Source organism: Tenrec ecaudatus, chromosome 7 (genome assembly GCF_050624435.1).
Source record: "Tenrec ecaudatus isolate mTenEca1 chromosome 7, mTenEca1.hap1, whole genome shotgun sequence".
Taxonomy (NCBI): domain Eukaryota; kingdom Metazoa; phylum Chordata; class Mammalia; order Afrosoricida; family Tenrecidae; genus Tenrec; species Tenrec ecaudatus.
The window spans coordinates 13,827,779-13,847,768 of NC_134536.1; the positions used below are offsets into that span (position 1 = coordinate 13,827,779).

The 19,990-nt window shown below is 41.3% G+C and overlaps 1 protein-coding gene across 1 annotated transcript; it reads right to left on the reverse strand.

Annotated features, from left to right (window-relative positions):
* Positions 1 to 2,155: 2,155 nt before the first annotated feature.
* Positions 2,156 to 6,461, reverse strand: OPRM1 (opioid receptor mu 1). Its single transcript, XM_075554216.1, has 3 exons — positions 6,119 to 6,461; positions 4,489 to 5,009; positions 2,156 to 2,353 (listed from the first exon to the last, which is right to left on the reverse strand). Exons 1-3 carry the CDS (start codon positions 6,459 to 6,461, stop codon positions 2,156 to 2,158), a joined length of 1,062 nt encoding a protein of 353 aa, XP_075410331.1.
* Positions 6,462 to 19,990: the final 13,529 nt, after the last annotated feature.

Genomic DNA, 19,990 nt, shown 5'->3' on the forward strand with positions numbered 1-19,990 from the left:
GGGTCTGAGTTGGGCCTGAATTGATCTAGGTAAGTGGAAAAGTGTTCTGAAGCCGAACTGAGGTCAATAAGGAAACTAGCAGGGTAGAGTGTTTACAGAGAAAGCAAATTGCTTTGAGAACAGATGGAAAATGAATGCTTATGTCTAAACCTACCTAGTAAAGCTTGAGAAACCATAAAGAGAACAAGCTGAGCATAAACCCGACACAGAAAGCTTCAGTTGGAGCAGTGTATGGAGCCCTGGAATGGCCAAACTAGGAGCAACAGGTCATTGTTTCTTTCTCGCTTTCTCGCTTTCTTCCTCCACCAGGCCAAGTCTCTTTACAGCGTCCGAGCTGAGCTATCAACCTTCGCATCACAGGCATTTGTTAGAAATCATATGAGCAAACACAGGTGTAACTGGTTTTCAAACTTGTGACCTTTGTTTAGGGGACCTTAGAGCTGGAGGAGAGAGCTGGAAGAAGTCATTCCTGCCACCGTTGGGGTGTCCGAGGAACCCTGGTGGCTAATGGGATCAGAGAAGGGCTGCTAACCATAAGGTCAGTGGTTCAAATATATCAGCAGCCCTGGAGCAGGGGGAAATGAGGCTGTCTGCTCCTGTAAGGTTTTCCGGACATGCTATGGAGCAGTCTTACTGTGTCACGAGTCACACAGACTCCAGGCCTTGGTGTTGAGGAAGGGAAGTCTGGAATCCCATGGGAGTGCTTGGCTGTCACCCCAGTTGGTCACTTGCACATGAAGAGGTCATTCTCACCATCCTCTGTATCTTCTGAAATATCACAAGCTTTCTACTCATTCATCCATTCATTTGATGGATAAGTATGGGATATTTTTTTGTTGTTGTTAGTATTACTGTCTTACTCCTCCAGGCACTGTTAGATAGGAAGTGCCTGGAGTCATAAGACAGCTGTATTTCCTGTCCATATGAAGCTTATGTCCTATTATTCCATTCAGGATGTACCTGTTGTTGATGTTTAGCAAAAATGGGCACAATCATTTTCTCTTAGAGACATACTCATTTGTAATATACCTTTGCAACAACTTCTATAGAGAGGTAAAATCTATATCCCCATCTACTGAATGTTGACTCATGACTCATGACCTGATGAGCAGATAGCATGGGAGAGACATTTGTGCTAGTTCTGAGCTCGGGCCTCAAGATATTTTAATCTCTTCAATCTTTCTCTCTCTCTCTGTACCTAGTGACCATCAGGAGAACAGGCCCAGGCTAACATGCTGGGAGATAAGAGTCCATGTGGAGTGAACCATTCTTGCCGAGCGAGTCATCCTTAATCAGCTAGCCAACCACTGACCTGGCATGTGACCACAAGGTTATTCCAGAAAAGACCATGAGTACCATCTGGCCAAGCCCGGTCTAAATTATAATGAACCAGGACTGTAAACTAAACAAACAGTGAGTGTTTTGAGCCACTGTGTTTTGGAATGACTTGATACACAGTGAAAGCTGAGTGGGCAGCCTTTCACTAGGTATGTAAGATTCAAAGGTGGTTTTGGGCACACGATTTTTCATGTGGTTTCTCAGATTACACGAACCACTACATCTACTTCACTTTGCACTGGGTAGACATGATCTCAGTGTAGAGTCATCAGAATACAGACACCCTGGGAGGGTTTGATCTTGGACTTGACTCAAAGGGTCAGTGAACAAGAGACAGACCCCTCAGTGAGATGGATTGACACAATGGGCGCCACTATGGGATCAGGATAAGAACCACCGTGAGGATGGTGCAGGACCTGGCAGTGCTGTGTTCTATTGCACATGTGATTATGATGAGTCTGAGCCAACTCGGTGGTACCCACAGAGCGGCAGTATGCTCGGAATGGGGTGCGGATACATAGAATAATACCTTTCTCTGGGAAAATATGAATTATACACGTAGAACACAAACCTCTACGACCAGAACAAACTTCAAACAAGCCGTTGAAAAGTTAATCAGCTTTGTTTGCCGCAAACACAAAACAGCAACATAAAGAAGTGACTTGCCAGTCTCTGCATTTGTACAACTGTATGTCCTACGGACACAGCCTTGAAGTCTCTGATTTCTCTTTCAAGTCCAACCACGATTTTGATAAATGAATGCAACCATCCCCAAAGGCTTATGTAATTATTCCAGATGTCTGCGTGTAAAAGGCCTTCATTCGAACCGTGGCACCCCGTGAAAGAGGTCAGTGAGTGGGAACCTTGATTCATCTTCATTTTCAAATATGTCAGTGTCGTTTCCTCTTTTTCCTGGCAGCCTCCCTTCTCTGTCCAGCGCTCCCAGCGGGCACTTGGGGAAAGCTGCCAATTTCAGAGATAATGTGTTTTTGCTCTTCTTGGCTACTAACGGCCCCTTCACAGAAGCAACATTAAAGATAAGACCTAATTGGATATGTTTTTAAAACCAAACTTCTGAGCTCCTTCGGACATAACTTCTCTGATTAGTTTCTTTCCTCTGACGTGGCCGTGCTGGAAACATACTCATGTGAAAATGCTGATGTCAAGGGTCATGCGTGGGCCACTAGAGGACCACCACAGGTAGCTCAGGAGAAGTGGTGCAGCAGGCAAAGCAAGAGCCTGATCTGCAATTAGGGAAATGAGGGACAGTGGCTCAAAGGGTCAGTCTCACTAGTGCTGCTCCCTGAAGAGTCCGGGAGGAACCTTGGTGGCATAATGGTTATGCATTGGGCTGCTCATAATAAGGACAGAAATTTGGAGCCGCCAGCTGCTCCTTGGGAGAGAGATGGGACTGTCTTCCCATAAAGAGGTAGTCTAGTCTTAGACACAAACCAACTTGGAAATCCACAGGACCAGTTCTACTCTGTCTGATAGTGTCGCTATAGATCAGCATCAACTCGATGGCAGCGAGTTTTGTTGGACGGAGTCTGGGAGGAGAAAGCATACACATTTAATGAGAAAGTTAGGGCCCCTGAACGTGGTCTCCATTTTGCCTTGGTGAATTTTAATCTTTTGACCCTGAGGTAGGACAGAGCGTTTTAAATTGCCTCCTCAGGTTTGAGAGCATCTACTTAAATCCCTACCCTCCTTGAGGGTACTCAGATTTGGAGAGCTGCTGCAAGCTAACGAGCTTACTAGAAGGAGTGCATGCAGAGATCTAGATGTGGAAAATCATGAAGGAAAACGAGGCAGAGTAGGAAACATTCTCTCTGGCTTCTGTTTCTGAAATGGAATTAGAAGGGAGACATAATAAGCTAATAATTTCCCTTTTAGTTGTTAAGTGGGTCTGCCATCATTACCTCATACTCTCCAGGGGGTGTGAGTTCCTGGATGGATTGTCGCAGGGGTATGAGCATTAATGTTGCCAATGGATGTCCAGCTGGACCATATTGCATTAGGCTGTGGTAAGTCAGAAACAGGAAGCCTGGCCAGGGGTGAGTAGCAGTAGGAGGGTGCAGGGTGGGACATTGAGATAGGGAGCAGTGAAGAGAAAGCTGCTGTACTGGGTCCTACCCACCCGCCCCTGCTCCACCACAGGGGCATTTTACTTCCAACTCATTTTATGGAAGAGGCTTTCTGGCCACAAAGATCTGGATCCTTTATGCGAGAATGAAGTTGGGATGCTCACACATCATTTGGAATGTCACTTGATTGAAAATGAATAGCTAAGTCATATTTCCAAATTGCTTTATAGGTCAGGTTCCAAATTTTGAAAGCCAGTGGTCTAGCTAAGCTACTATCCCGTTGACTTATTTTTGTTCTGTCCTCCTGGTATTCCCATGTGATTAAAGACTGTGTTATGTCCTGAAGCTTCTGTGTAGACACCCATCTTCCGGGTACAGGAATACACGTACCCGGTCATTTCTACTATAGATTACTACGAAGACTGTGATAAGATTAATCCAAATTTGATAATTAAGTAATATGTTTGTTGCTTGCTTTAGAATTTGGATATGAAAATGTACAAGCCATTGGTTTTTACTATGTTAGGAATGGCTATCTAGCTATATGTATGGTTTATCTATTTCTTCCATTGCCATGGCACTGACTTGTTGGGAACAACGTATACCTACGACCTCTGTGATAGTGCTTGCCTTTCTCTTTAACCAGAGAACTAAAGCAAGATTAATTTTTGAGAAAAGTGAGAGGTATCTTGGTGTTACATGCAGAAAACACCTAAAATTCCTGGGGTGGGGGGAGAATTCTAAAGCATTATGGTATATCCCTGTATCTAGGACCTCAATCTGTATTCCTGGATGCCCTTCCAAAAGTTTAATAGGTACCTTCACTCACTGCCATGGAGTCAATGCTGACTCAAAGTGACCCAAAGGACAGGGTAGAACTGCCCCTGTGAGTTTCTGAGACTTTAGTTCTTTATGGGAGTAGAGAGCTCTGTTTTTCTCCCAGAGCATGGCTGGTGGTTTTGAACTGTTGACCTTGCAGTTAGCAGCCCAACACAGAATCAACACTTTAGATGAGTATTATTTCTATGTCAACCACTAGGTCTACTTCAGTCTAAGCCCCACGTACCTGATGGTTAGTTCTATCCACGGTATTGGCAGTGGAGGGGTGGTCTCTGGTGTTCTGACGAATTCGAGTGGAGTTTTGCTGCTCAATGGTGGAGGAGGTTGGGATACAGAACTCTCTGAAGCATCGCTTGAAGTTTTCATCCAGAAATGCATAGAGGACCGGGTTCAGGCAGCTGTTTGTGTAGCCCAGAGCAATGCAGAAGTGCCAGGAAACGGTCTGGAAAGTAGTTTCTGGGACAGTGATCAAGGCTTTAATGATGACGTAAATGTGAATGGGGGTCCAGCAGACGATGAACACAGCCACAACCACCAGCACCATCCGGGTAATTCTGCGCAGGTTCCTGTCCTTCTCTTTGGAGCCAGACAGCATGCGGACACTCTTAAGGCGTAAGATCATCAGCCCATAACACACGGTGATGATGAGGACAGGCATGATGAAGGCGAAGATGAAGACACAAATTTTCAGCAGGTTTTCCCAGTACCAGGTTGGGTGAGAGAATGACAGGGTACAGTCAATGGAACCTCAAAGACAAAGACAACAAAGAAGAGTTAGCAGCAACTTCGGATGATGCCACGTGGTATTGATATTGCCATTTTGATTCTTAATTTATAGGCTTGACTGGGACAAACCTTGATGTAGTCTTATGTAAGTCAATCGGGGGAAAAATAAAGAAACTCAACTCTCTTGATTTCAGATAAAGTTACCTTCACTGATGTTTTCTAAACCCCCTGTTTTTGAGTTCAGTTTGATCACACTGAAGTTTTCACTCAGCCAACAGTTAGGGACCTCTCGGTATGTGCTAAGCCTTTGTGCGATACCTGCTACTTGAAAAAATATAATCGATGTTTAAAATGTATTGGCCACGCCAATTAATGTGTTACTTATGATTCATTTTTAATGGATAACTCATTATCCTGATTGGTCTAGAAAACAAAATTGGTCATGTGTGCCACCACTTGTGATTTTTAGAACAAGACGGAACATATCACCCTTAGGATCTAAGTCCCAATAGTCTTCGGGGCTCTATGTCCTCGTCTACACACCACTGTGCTGAAGGCAGTCCAAAGCCATTGGAAGCAAATGGCATGAAACCTGTGCGAGCTGGAACTCGACGGGAGGACCTTGTTTTTCTAGTCTTGCAAGTTTTCCACCTTTCACAGGGTGTGGTTTTACCACTTTTCAATTGCCCAGTTTAGGAGAAAATATCTGGGTTTTCTGACAGGTCCCAGTTTGCACAGGTTCCATTTTTGATTGCATGTATATTAAAGTTTGATGGGGTTGAAATGACAAGGACATTTTTTGTAATTAAAAATATCCAAAGACATTGGGTTTGAAAAAGTATAGTTAAAATATCAGTGTTCCTAAGAGATTGCCTGTTGCTATTGAGCTGATTTTTTGATTCATCTTATAATAAGTCCCATAGTGTTTACAATGCTATAATCTTTCTGGAAATAGACAACTGCATCTTTCTCCCTTGAAGTGGCTGGTGGGATTCAGCTGCTGGCCATTTAGTGATCGTCTGAGGGTTTAACTCTAGTGCCACCATCAACCACTCTTTGGGAGGATGACATTATCAGAGTATCTAACTAGAAACTCTCTTCCCACACCTCAGAACTGTGACATTGCTTACCATGCCTGTATTTCGTTGTGGCCATGAACATGACTGGGAGACCAATAGCTGAAGATAGGATCCAGTTGCAGACATTGACAATTTTGGCATTGCGCGGGGTACGGAAATCTAGAGCCTTGACTGGGTGGCAGACTGCAATATAGCGATCAACACTCATGGTGCAGAGAGTGAAGATGCTGGTGAACATGTTATAATAATCGATGGAGATGACAATCTTGCAAAGGATGGTTCCAAATGGCCATGTTCCCATCAGGTAATTGACACTCTGGAAGGGCAGGGTACTGGTCGCCAAGGCATCCGCCAGAGCAAGGTTGAAAATATAGATGTTGGTGGCCGTCTTCATTTTGGTGTATCTAGAGGATACAGAAAGAGCAAAGATGGACTCAAAAAAGGGAACCAATGTGAACTGTAAGTAAGCTTCCAATAATTAAAACGTGGTGTGTGTGACTGGAAAGCATCCGGTATAGAGGAACTCTTTTCCAGTATTCACTGGGTTATTTTCAGCCACATATCAAAGGAAAGAAAAGGTAATTACTAGCTATCAGGTTGCTAGTCTGACCTGTGAAATGGTTACAAATATAGCCGCATGATTGTGTATGGAGTTGTTTTTTTGCCAGGCACCGTGCTAGGTGCTATCATCACAGAGAGTTCATAGTTGAGTACTAGAGACAAAAACTAGATGATTATTTTAATTATAGACATATAAAAAGTATATCTGTATACATATGTATATGCACATAGGCATCCCAAACCAACCCCACTACCATCAAGTCAACTGCTCCCTCCTGATAACGTCAAAAAATATATAAGACAAAGTCTTGCCAACCTCATGGTTAATGAGCACGTATGCTGTACACAAACCAAGGCAGATTTGTTCCTTCACCTGACAAGTCAATGTATTCAATTCCAAATATATTCTTAACCATGCCATAATGCAAAGGCATCAGTTCATCTATGGTCTTTCCTAGTCATTATCCAGCTTTCACGTGGATATGAAACAATTGAAAATACCATGACCTAGGTGAGGTGCACTTGTTCTCACAGGAACATCTTGGACATCTTCAATAAATATTACTTAAATTTAAGTAAACCAGATTGCCAGACATTTTTTCCCATAGTGCTACTGAGTGGGCTAAACTTTGGTTAGCATAGTATTCTGGAAACTCTGGTATTCCTTCTTGGAAGCTGGAGACACTCTCTCTCTGCTCACTCCCTGGGAGACATTCCTGCTGAGAAGACACATGGCTGATGGAGCGAGGTCTCTGGAGCCAGAGAAGCCACGTGGCAACCACTGCCAACTCTGAGATGCTTACAATGCCACTGGATCCACAAGACTTCCCACCAACTGGTCTGTGATCTTCCTACATTCAGTGTCATTGCATGTGTTATATGAATCTGAAGAGGACTTTATAGATTGGTATCAGACATATGGGCTAATATGGAACTTATGGAGTTGATTTGGATTGGACTGGGGTGTTTTCTGTATAGTCAACTGCTCTCGTATATAAAGCTCTTTCTTGTATTCGTATGCGTGTCTATGGATTTGTTTCTCTACCCAGACTAGCACAGGTGGCATCTGTGTTGCTGGAAGCTGTGCCACTGGCATTCCAAATGCTGGCAGGGCCACTCAAAGTGCACAGGTTTCAGCAGAGCTTTCAGACTAAGAACAGACAACAAAGAAGGAATCGGCTGCCCACGTGAAAAGAAGTAGACACCGAAAACTTTATGAAAAGCTTCAAACTAGCTTCATTGTCAGGTACTGAAGGTCTAATGAATGGAAGAACATTGTCAGAGAGTGCCAGAGGGTGGGCGCATGCATCAGGGTTGCATCCTCTCACCATCCTTGTTCGGTTTTATGCTGAGTAAGTAATCAGAGAAGCTTAATTAAACGAAGAGAAATGTGGCATGAGGATTAGAGGAAGGCTTATGAACAACATGCAGTAAGCATGTGACAAAATCGTGCTTGCTGAAAGTGAGGAGGACTTGAAGCACTTGCTGATGATGATCAAGGATTCTAGCCTTCATTATGGATTAAGACTCAATGCAAAGAAAATAAAAATCCTCACAATTGGACCATAGATAACATTGTGATAAACAGAGAACAGGTTGAAGTTATCAAGGGTTTTGTTTGCTTGGACCCACAAATCAATGATCTTGGAAGCAGCAGTCAAGTTGTCAAAAGATTTGTTGCATGAGGTAAATCTACACAAGACCACTTTGGAGTATTGAAAATCTAGGATGTTACATTGAGGACAAAGGTGTGCCTGACCCAAGCTGTAGTATTTTCAATTGTGTCATATACATGGCAAAATTGGCCATTGGATATGGGAGAACAACGAGCAATCAACGGTTTGAAATGTGGTTCTGGAGAAGAATATCGAAAGTCAAATAAGGACTGTCGAAACTCAAACCAGTCTGACTGGGAAGACGGCCAGAGTGCTCCTTAGAGACAAGGTTGGCGAGACTTTGTTTAACGTACTTGGACACACTGTCAGGGGAGACCAGTCTCTAGCAAAGGGCATCGTGCTTGGTAAAATGGAATAGCAGTAAAAGAGAGGAAGTCCCTCAAGGGGATGGCTTCACAGGCAATGCCTGGGCACAGAGATCAGAACAATTGTGAGGACGGCACAAGGATGGGTAGGGTCCCTTCTATGCATAAGGTCACTATGGGTCAGAACCCGCTGGATTGCACCTAAGGGCAACAATAACCTACAGACATCTTGGCTGACTGAGATAGACTTTCATTTATTTATTTTAAGTTTTAGTCTTTTGCAGGGAGTTCACGATTTATTTCTGATACCCAGGACCCTCCTGAACCAGCACAGGCAGCGGCACGTCTTTATGATTAAGGGCTCCCTCTGTCTAGGATTCACGCCATCAGAAGTTCTTGGAGAGGATGCTGTCTGCCTGGGCCCGCCGGAGGACGGAATCATCGCACTCGCCCATCCTGAGGATGGCCATGCAGATAGCGCAGGTCTTAAGCTGGCCTTTGAACCTGCCTGCAATCTTGTCAACGTCGGCCATGTTCATCTGAATGATGTTGGTGCCGAGGATGCGGGTGCTGGCGGAGCCTTTCCGCGGCACGTACAGGTCCAGAACTCGCCAGCTCTTTCTGCATGTTGGGGCCAGGCCCGAAGACACCATGCCGACCACGAGCAGAGAAAGTCAGATAGACTTTTAATTTCAACAAATACAAGCTTAAAGTTTTCAAGGTGACGCTTGCAAATCATGTTGAGGTTAAACGTTGCCCAATTCATGATGAGGAAGTTAAAAAACCTCTTAAAATGATTTTTTATTAACTTTATTGAAATAAAAGTGATGAATTAATTAGCTAGCATAGAAGTGTAAATTTTGTTAACTTTTAACACATGTAAGTGGGGTGATTCAGTAGTGACTTTATCAGTCTTCATTTACGCAATCTATTTTTTCGAGGCCCATTCATATTGCTGTATTATCAGTAGTTCATTTCCTTTTGTTGTTGAATGGTGAGCTCCCTGTGTAAATACAGCATAGTTCATTGACTTATTCACCTTTCGTCATTGACTTATTCACCTTATTCGTCAACTAAGAGCAACTGAATAATTGCTGCAAAGTTCACGTCCTCCAGGCAATGGGGATCATCTCAAAGATTTTGTCAAAATTTATTTTTCCTTACTTGACCAATTGTTGTGTATATACTATTAGTTTTATGTCTTCAAAACCAGCAGGAATTAAAACTACCAAATAGAAGAGCTAGGTTAACTGTTTTCCTCTTTTTGCAGGTCATGATGGTGTTGTAGATTTTAGTAATGAGCCCTTTGTCTGATGTGTCATTACTAAAAATCTTCTCCCAGTCTGTGGGTTGCCTTGTCACCCTCTTGGCGAAGTCTTTCGAGGTGCACAGGTGTTTTATTCTTATTAGATCCCATTGGTCGATTTCCAGTTCACCTGTGTGTGTCCCCTTCCCTGTTGCAGTGAGCCTATGTGCTCCCTAGGCCAGTGCTCTGAGATTGGTCCCTATTCCCTAGGGGGCAATAGATATTTATAGGTTCAGTTGTAGGGTAGCAGATGGACATTGAGCCTCCTCATGCATAATCCCCCAATACAATAGCACCTCGCCCTGCTAAACAGCCATTGCAGGATACCCATCTTCCCGACATGATCACTGAAGACAGATGTGTGTGTAAGCAAATGTGGTGAAGAAAGCTGATGGTGCCCGGCTATCAAAAAGATATAGCATCTGGGGTCTTAAAGGCTTGAAGGCAAATAAGCGGCCGTCTGGCTCAGAAGCAACAAAGCCCACAGAGAAGAAGCACACGGCCTAAGCGAATACAAGGTGTTGAATGGACCATGTAGCAGATACAAAGGAACAAAAACAATCATTGTGTGATCACCTTCCTCACATAATTGCTGAAGATGAAAGTGTGCATAAGCAAGTGTGGTGAAGACGAAAGTGTGCATAAGCAAGTGTGGTGAGCTGATGGTGCCCGGCTACTGAGAAATATAGCGTCTGGGGACTTAAAGGCTTGAAAGCAAACAAGCGGCCATCTAGCCCAGAAGCAACCGAGCCCACACGGAAGCAGCACACCAACATAGGTGACCATGAAGGACAGAGGAGACCAGGTCTCCAACAACAAAGGTGGGGTGGTGGTGAGAATCACATCACTGTGAAAGAGGGGGAGTGCATGATGGGGACCCAATGCCCACCTGTAGACAGCTGGATACCCCTTCCAGAGGGGTAGTGAGGAGGAGATGGGCCACTCAGGGTTCAGTGTAGCAACAATGAAACTCAAAACCTTCCTCTAGTTCCTGAACGCTTCCTCCCCTCCCAATCATCATGACCCCAATTCTACCTTGCCTTGCGGACCTGGTTATACCAGAGGATGTACAGCGGTGCAGTGGGGATCTGGAGGCACAGGCAATCTAGGACAGACGAACCCCTCAACACCAGCGGTGGGAGTGGCGACACTAGGAGGGAAGGGCGTGTAGAAAGGGAGAACTGATCTCGGAGATCTATGTGTAACCTCCTCTCTGGGAGATGGGCAATGGGGAGGCGGGTGAGGGGAGATGCCGGGGAGTGTAAGATAAGATATAATAATTATTTATAAACTATCAAGGGACCAGGGGTGGGATCGGGGAGGGAGGGGGATGGGGGGAAAAAAGGGAAACCGAGCTGATTCCAGGAACCCAAGTGGAAGGTGAATTATGAGAGTGACGAGTGCAACGAATATATAAGGGTGCTTTGCTCAATTGATGTATGTACAGATTGTGATAAGAGCCTTATGAGCCCCAATAAAAAGATTAAAAAAAAAGAAGAGCTAGGGCACAATGACAGCAATAATACATAGGTTTATGTATTATGTTTATGTTATTGATGGTTGAAAGATATCTTATAATCATTGGCCCTCTGTTGTTTCAATCCCTCTACCTCTATTAACTTACATAATAATATCTCAGTGGCCTTTAGATTGATGTGTCATGTGAATATGAAAATGGGTTAGGGTCATAGTGAATGGTCAGTTGGTCAGTGATGGCAAAACTTTCAACTAGAACCACTGATATTTTTGTGTTGACTTTTGGGAAGAGTTCATTATTCGTTCCAAAAGGACCTACCCTTGAGAAGGTGGAAGGAGCGAAGGTGGTTGGATGCTGGAATAGCCAGTCTGAAAATAGATCCAGCTTCAAGGATGTTGATTTGATCGCGTATGTACTTTGGAAATTTACTTCCTTAAAGAATTTTAAAGAGAAAAGGTTTGACAAAGCCAATGGACTTTATTTTGACTCTAGTGAGGCAATTAAATGTGATATACATGAAAAAGATAGCTTAGACAAGGTCCCGAGCAATGCAACAAAAAAAATCCCACCAAAATATGTAGTTACAAAAACTGTGAGTTCTAAGTTATTGAATATCTGACCTGGATGCTAAAGTTTTCAAGTTTTGATTTTTGATGTTGTTTATCAGCTGAATTTTCTCCTGTAAAGAACTCCCCCCCCCACCCAGCAGTCTGAAGGCATGCTCTTCTGAGTCAGTCACTTTCATACTCAGCCAACCTTATGCTTCGCATCTTCTCTTTAATAAACTGTTTTATGTTAAATAGCCAGGTTCTTTAATGTCAGTGTTACAACATGACTCATCACCCTATTAAACTTTTCTTCAGGCGTATCTTGGTTACTTACTGTTTTATGTTTATTTCCGTTAAAAAATCATTTCTCCCCAAGCCTGAGGTGTTCGTGAAACAAAATTTAACTAGACCCTTGTTGTAAGCAGAATACAATACATGTTTATCTCTACAAGCTGATTCTCATGGACATTTACAGGGAAAAGGCTATTTTTCTTTCAATTTATCCAAAACCTACCTCTAAAGATGGGCAGTATTCTTATCCCAATTATTCACATTTTGAATCACAACAGCAAGCATATAAAAGAAATTTGAGCAATTTTCTCTTTATGAAAGAGACTTAATAACAAACTAAAGGTTCGGGAATTCCTGTTTTCTCCTGGTTATCACCAAAGGCTTGTAGGTGAAGAGATGGTCTGCTGAGAAAGGAGTAAGCTAATCCAGGGAACAGATGCTCTTTTCCTCCTTCTCTCCTCTGATGTGGCATCCATGAGGCCTCACAAGAATGAAATGAATCATCAAAGTCACGCTGCAAAGCTTTGTGGTTGTTTGTTGTTAGTTGCATGGGGTCTGTTGTGGCTCACAGCGACCTTACCCTTAAGTACAGCACAACAAAGCCATGTCCTGTCCTGTGTTGTTCTTGCAACTGTTGTGTGTGAGCCCCTGGTGGCAGGCACCGTGCCAATTCACCTCCTGGAGGGTCTTCCTGTTTTTCACGGAAACAATACTTTACCCAAGCATGACGTCCCTTTGCAGGCATTTCTCTCTCCGTCCTTGCTTCTAAGGAATCTTCTGGTGGTACTTAATCCATGACAGATCATATGTTCTTCCTGTGGTCCATGATAGTTTCCGTATTCTTCACTAGCCCCATAGTTCAAGGACACCAATTCTTATGCAGTCTACCTATGCATTGATCAACTTTCACATGCATATGAGGTGGCTGAAATTACCATGGCTTGGGCCAGGGAATCTCAAAATTCCATCCTTGATTTTCAACATTTTAAAGAAGTCTTGTGCAGCAAATATGCCCAATGCAATTCACCCTTGGGTTTATTAATTACTGCTTCTATGAGCATTGATTGTGGATTCAAGCAAGATGAATCCTTGACAACTTCAATCTCTTCTCCTTTTATCATGATGTTGCCTTCTGCGTCACTTTTGAGGATGTTTCTTTTCTTTCCATCGACTTGCTGTTCATAGCGAAGGCTACAGTCTGGTTTTCATCAGCGAGTGCATCCAGTCCTCCGCTCTCTTTAAGCAGTGTGCCATCTCTATATCACAGGCTGTTAATAAGCCTTCTTCCAATCCTGATACCCCTTTCTTCTTCTCATAGTCCAGCTTTTTGGATTAGTTACTCCGCATACAAATTGAGTAAGTATGGTGAAAGACACACCCTGACACATATCTTTTCTCATTTTAAACCACATGATATTTTCCTGTTTTGTTTAAATAACTGTCTGGAATTTCCTTGCTTCTCAATGTTACACCTTGTTTGTTATAACTCTACAGTGGAATGGCTTTGCATTGTTAATAAAACACAAGCCAATATCTTTCTGGCATTCTCTGCTTTCAGCTAAGGTCCATCTGGTGTCAATTATTATATCCCTCCTCTTCTGAATCTGGCTTGAATTTTTGGTAGCTCCCTGATAATATACTACTCAAACTGTTTTTCCTTACCTTCAACACAATTTTATGTGCACTTAATATTAATAGTATTGTTGGGGACTTTCCATGTTTTGTTGGGTCCTTACTTTGGGATATGTACATAGCTGTCCTGTAGTCACTTCCCCCTTGTGGCCTTACGGACAACACAAGGAAGCATTTCCCTGCCTTGTGTCATCCTCGCAATCAATGGCACGCTCAAGTGCATCACTGTGGCTACTGTGCCCAGCTAGCTCATCTTTACTGGCCTTCTGCTTCACCAAATGGGATGTCGTCCTCCAGTAATAGGTCCCTCCTTTAAATCAGTCAATGCATGTGTGTTAGTCTGTGCTTTGGTTTGCTCCATAAAGTTTTCCTTGACTAACTTTTTGGACATAGGTCTTCTGTCCTTTCTTCTTACTCTTAGTTTGAAAGGTCCACTACAATTTGTCCACCGTGGGTGATGCTGCTGGTATCCAAAATGCTGGAGGCATCACTTCTGGAATCTCAGTAACATGTAAGACATCAGAGGATGACAAACTGACAGATGAGCCACGGACTGTCACACCTTAGGACTATAGAGTTAGTAATAAAGCCAAATTTATTCTGTTTACCAGAATATGTCTAAGTAGAATGTAGATCTGATGGATCTTCTATGTGCTGTGGAGGGGAAGAGGCACCACAAAATCCATTTAATTGGCAGCTCTACCCTGCATTTGAAAGGGGACTTCAAAAAGTTTGTAATAAAAAAGAAATTAATAGAGAATCAAATTTCCCTAAGAACTTTTATAAACATCCTTTATATCTGTTGTTTGCAAACATTCTTTCTTTTTCTGTGTCTATGAAGTAATTCCTATTTACCTTCATCCTCCTTTTTTTAAAAACAATTTATTAGGGGCTCATACAACTCTTATCACAGTCCATACATATACATACATCAATTGTATAAAGCACATCTGTACATTCTTTGCCCTAATCATTTTCTTTTTTTTTCTCCTCTTTTCTTTTTTTACATTTTATTAGGGACTCATACAACTCTTACCACAATCCATACATATACATACATCAATTGTATAAAACACATCCATACATTCCCTGCCCCAATCATTCTCAAGGCATTTGCTCTCCACTTAAGCCCCTTGGATCCTCCTTTTTACTCCATTTCTCCAACTATTACCACTTGCCAAAATTTGATTATATGTGTCTAAGTTGAACTGAATAAAGTCACAGGAATAAATTCGTCTTTCAAACCAGATGACCTTTCCAAAATTATTTTTAAAGCCAATACTTTGAACTATGATGATCTTACCTCTGTCCAGAAATAAAGCGGACAATGATCAAGAAAAGATGACTAAATGTGAAAAAGGAAGAATGTCTTTTAGAATTCAGTGTGTCAGTTTTACAGCATATCATGCCTCTCATATTGCCCGCTGCCTTTTTGTGTTTGTGGGAGTTCACAATAGAGTCATTTACGATGTACTTTTTGAAAATTTCTTCTCTTTAGGCCCCTTTGCTGATCTTCTGTGTTTATAACAAATGAAGGTTTTCTTCTTTTTGGCAATCTCCGTGAAGAAGAAAGATACCCAATTCAATAAAGAGTCAGTGACTCTGTTTTATGTGCTCAGCATAGTGCTTGAAAAGGTACATTTCTCACATCTGCCACAGTTTTTATTTCTACTTACCCTCACATAAAAATTAGTATTTTTAATGCAGGGCAAAAAAAAATCAATTCCCTACCTATAATTAGGCAGGCAAGTCTGGTTACATAAAAGCAGTAGTCCACAGTTTCAGGGGAAATTATTATTATTATTTTATATTATATATTATAATAATTATTTCAGGGGAAATTAAGTTATTAAATGATTAATTTAAATTATTATTATGCTGGGAAAAAAAGATGAGGTGAGTACTTGGAGTCTATTATTCATCATTGCATTTTGATCCTTAGGATCAGTGGCACAACTAGGCTTGTGGTACCCAGCAAGACCACTTATGGGCTCGCACCTCTCTGCACGTCTTCCAAGATCGGACCATGCAGAATCTTTTGTAATATTAATGATCAAGTGCAGTCATGTGACAGGTATAGCTCTTAATTGTTTAAATGTAACATTTCTTTAGTAAGGTTATATGCATTCCAAGAGCAAGATTGTTTGGTCAAATCCTTCTATGTGAAATTACAACCTTTTTGGTTACAACATTATTAGGAACTGAGCAGAAGTCGTTTTTTCTTCTTCTCTTTCTTTTCCTTTAATTACTACTTCATTCCCCAAAAGTCATTCGTATAGGTTCACAAATGCTCTTGGCTGCAATATTTTAGTCAAAGCACAGGACATGTTGACCAAATCAGGGACGATAGAAACATTGACAGCACCAAGCTGTTTTTGTTCAGAAGTTTCAGAAGGTTGAATAAGTAAATCAGAGTGGACTTTTAGCCTTTTAGCTGTAGTGGTACAGGAAGGCTGGGATTATCAAACATATTTTTGTTGTTATAACTATAGGCACTTTTCCTAAAAGCAATGCCTGTCTGCTGAAACATGGCACACGAATACTGTAGGTAGATGGTGTGATCCGCATTCCCCCAAAACCTCCCTAGAGAAGCTACTGCTGAGGCTTGTGTAGTTGTGTGTGTGTGTGTGTGAAAGAGAGGGAGGGAGGGACAGAGAGAGAGAGAGAGAGAGAGAGAGAGAGAGAGAGAGAGAGAGAGAGAGAAAGAGAGAGAACTGACCATCTAAAAAAGAAAAAAAGTTAAGACCTCCAAACCAGTGAATTTCCTTTCGTTCAATATTAACATACAAGAGTCATATATTCGCTTATTTTGTAATGATTTCCACTAACTTAGTGGAGGAGAAAGCAGGGATTCTCTCACTCTCATATGTGATGTTCTCAAATATTTCATCTACATTTAATTTCAGTTATGAAGTTGATATCATACAGCCAATGACTAAATTTCCTCAGACTGCTTGGATTAAGAGAGTTGCAGCAGCGACAGACAGGGGAGCCCAGCAGACATGAAACTGACTGTTGCTTGCTACTTGCCTCTGGAAAGAAGCCACTGGAGACAGTGGCAGGAAATTAAGTAGAGAGGCACCTCCTTTCCAATGGCTTTCCATCTCATGTCACCAGAGGGTGCTGGTCATTAGGGAGCCTTTGGTTGAGTGTCACTCTCTCCTCAGCCCCATCTTCCTTCATTGTGTTCCCTACTTCCTCATCCTGTTCCCAGTCAGGATAATTCACAAGGAAAGAATCTTTCAAACAGAGCAAAGTTTGCTGTCTTGAAGCATCTGATGAATCTTTTAAAATAGAAAATGTGAAGTAAATAATGTCATATTTTAATTTGTGCATCTGGTACTTGGGAAAATCAGAGTGGAATTTATCTCTCCTGGTGACACACATGTCTGTTGGGCTAACTCTTCTAATGGCCTATGTTCTGCATCTTTGAGTTTCCTATTTGCCCCATTCTCTGTTTTTTTCTCTTAATTCATGTGTGTATTTTTGTAAGACTTAAAATTCCTAGTTTGGGATCATAAGCTCAATTTGAGGAGATAACATGGCTGTATAACTGGGAATATGAAAATGCATTATTTCTTTTAAATTATAGTTTGCAAATCTCATGCAAGCTTTTATGGGTTATGCTGTTTGATAGTGCCTATTTCTTGCTTCATTTGATCTCTGAATATTTTTACTTCAGTACACATATAGCATTTATTTCCTCAGAAACATATATATACAAATATATATACATATAAATGTTTTGTGTCCTTGATTTGTGCATTCTGCGGTAAATAATATGTATGTGTTGCAGAAAACATTGTATTTGCTGATATGTATTGCCTGCTTTGAGTGCATGATGTACTCTTATATATGACTGTATGTATTTGTTGGAAAATAATATATAGAATAGCCATCTTTTTTTTTTTTAACAAAAGGGCTTTAAAACCAGGATGGAGACATCCATCTCAGGAGATTCAGTCATTTTTTGGGGGTCCATAAATAACCATGTCTGATCCTAAGACCCTATCTTTAGAACTTAAATAAGTTCAAATTTAAATTTTCTAAGAGATAAAGGAACTTCCTTCTGTTTGGGGATTGGAGAGTTTTATTCCTAAGAATTCCTCATGTGTACCTTCCCAGTAACTTCACATAATGACCTTTTCTGATATTTCTATCTTACATTGAAGGCACAAAAATAAAGATAACTTTGAAAGTCAATGCCATAATTTTAGCAATATAAATATTAGATAACAGCTTTCTGTAGATTATGTAAATGAAGTAGATTAAGCATTTCTAGAATACACAGGTTTAAGTATTTCCTGTTGCACTCAAAACCACAAATAAAATATTTCATATATCCTTTATTTGGAGATTTTGTGCACATATTTCACACAATAGAAATAACCCTCAAAAGTAGCCCGAAGGGGAAAATTCAAAGAAATAAAAATAGAAGAAATTTATCCAGCACAGATCCCAGCACCAAGTGGGCACCAGTAGCTTTTTGTTGCATGGCATTGCATAACGGAAGGGATATTGTGGTAAAATAAAGAGAACTTCTCAAAAGGAACCGTCCAGTTCTGGAACCGAGGAGGGACCATTCCTTTGTGTTGGTAATTCATTTTCAAAGTGGAAAGCACCTTGACCATAGAGGCTCATGAGCTGATGAGCAGTGAGATACAAAAGGGGTCTTGGGGATCACATCATTAATCACCTTGGTCTAGTTTGAAGGGACGCAAACTCGGAGAAATATTTGAGACTTCCCCTTCAAAGAACCAAACTGTGACTTTATGCTGCACCATGGGCCTTGTGTATGGCAGGGAGCAAACTATTAAACAACATTGCTCGTAATGTTGTATAATAATTCCTTCAAGCACTCTCTGCTCATTATCTTGCTAAGACAATATAGTGCTGCCAGTTTTGTAATTGCATTGCAAAAATGGACATGCTGGTACCATCTTGAAAATCTGGAGAAATGTTTATCATTATAGTTGATTAAAGGAGAACTGAATTTATTATACGAGTATGTTTTATTTTTTTACTTTTCCACAACCCATGATTTAAACTTATCAACTCTACATAACCGGCTCACAGTCTCTTAAATTCTATGACTATCTTACAGCAATCTATTGGACATCTGTTCCGGATTTTTCCTATTCTTCAAATGCATTTATTCTTTCTCACCCTTAGCCAGCACCAATCCCATCACTACCATCTGGAACAGCATAATAATCAACTATATTGAATTTAAGAATATGTAGTAAATGGAGAATTGGAGTATTTGGGAAGAAGGATCGATAAGCCTTAATTATATTTTAGATGTGGCTCAAATAAAGGAAGGAGAACATGGAATGACTACCAAACTTCTAGTGTGGAAGAATAAACAGAGGGTTACATGGCTACCCAATAGAGAAGGAAGAACCGAAAAGATGAGGGGTTAATAGAGATTTAAGTTCCACATGAATTATGTTGTGGGACAAAGAAGAAATGCTTATTAAGTAGCCGAATGAATGTACGTTTGTAGGTTAGCAGGGACAATTCATCTGCCCATACATGGTAATTAAAACTGTGAAAGTGGCTAAGAGTGTCATATAGTGTGATGCAGAATGTGAATAATATTGAGAGCAAAATTCCAGAATAGCAGAAAGTGAAAGACACGCAGAAAAAGGACAACTAACAAAGACGAATTAGTAAGATAGACGAATCTTGAGAATGAGAGTCATAAGATTTGAAACGAGTAACTTTAAGAAATGGAGCTTGATTAACAGGTTTAATTGCTAGCCTACATTGGCCCATTATTCCTCTCTCAACAGGGCTTTAAAAAATGAGTACCAGGGACCAATCACAGACAATATTAACAGTAGATCATTATGCCCCAGGAAGATGATCAATAGACTCCAGACCGTAAATTCACAAGGAGGTTTTGAAAGAGTGCCAAAGACAAAGAAAACAAAAGAAACAGACAAAAAAAACCCCCAAAAAACAAACCCTAAATAGATCCAGGAAGGGTTTTGGGCTCATCCTACATCCTACCTCCAACGTTATTTTTTCAAAATAATTTTATTAGGGGCTCATACAACTCTTATCACAATCCATATATACATCAATTGTGTAAAGAACATTTTTAGATTCATTGCCCTCATCC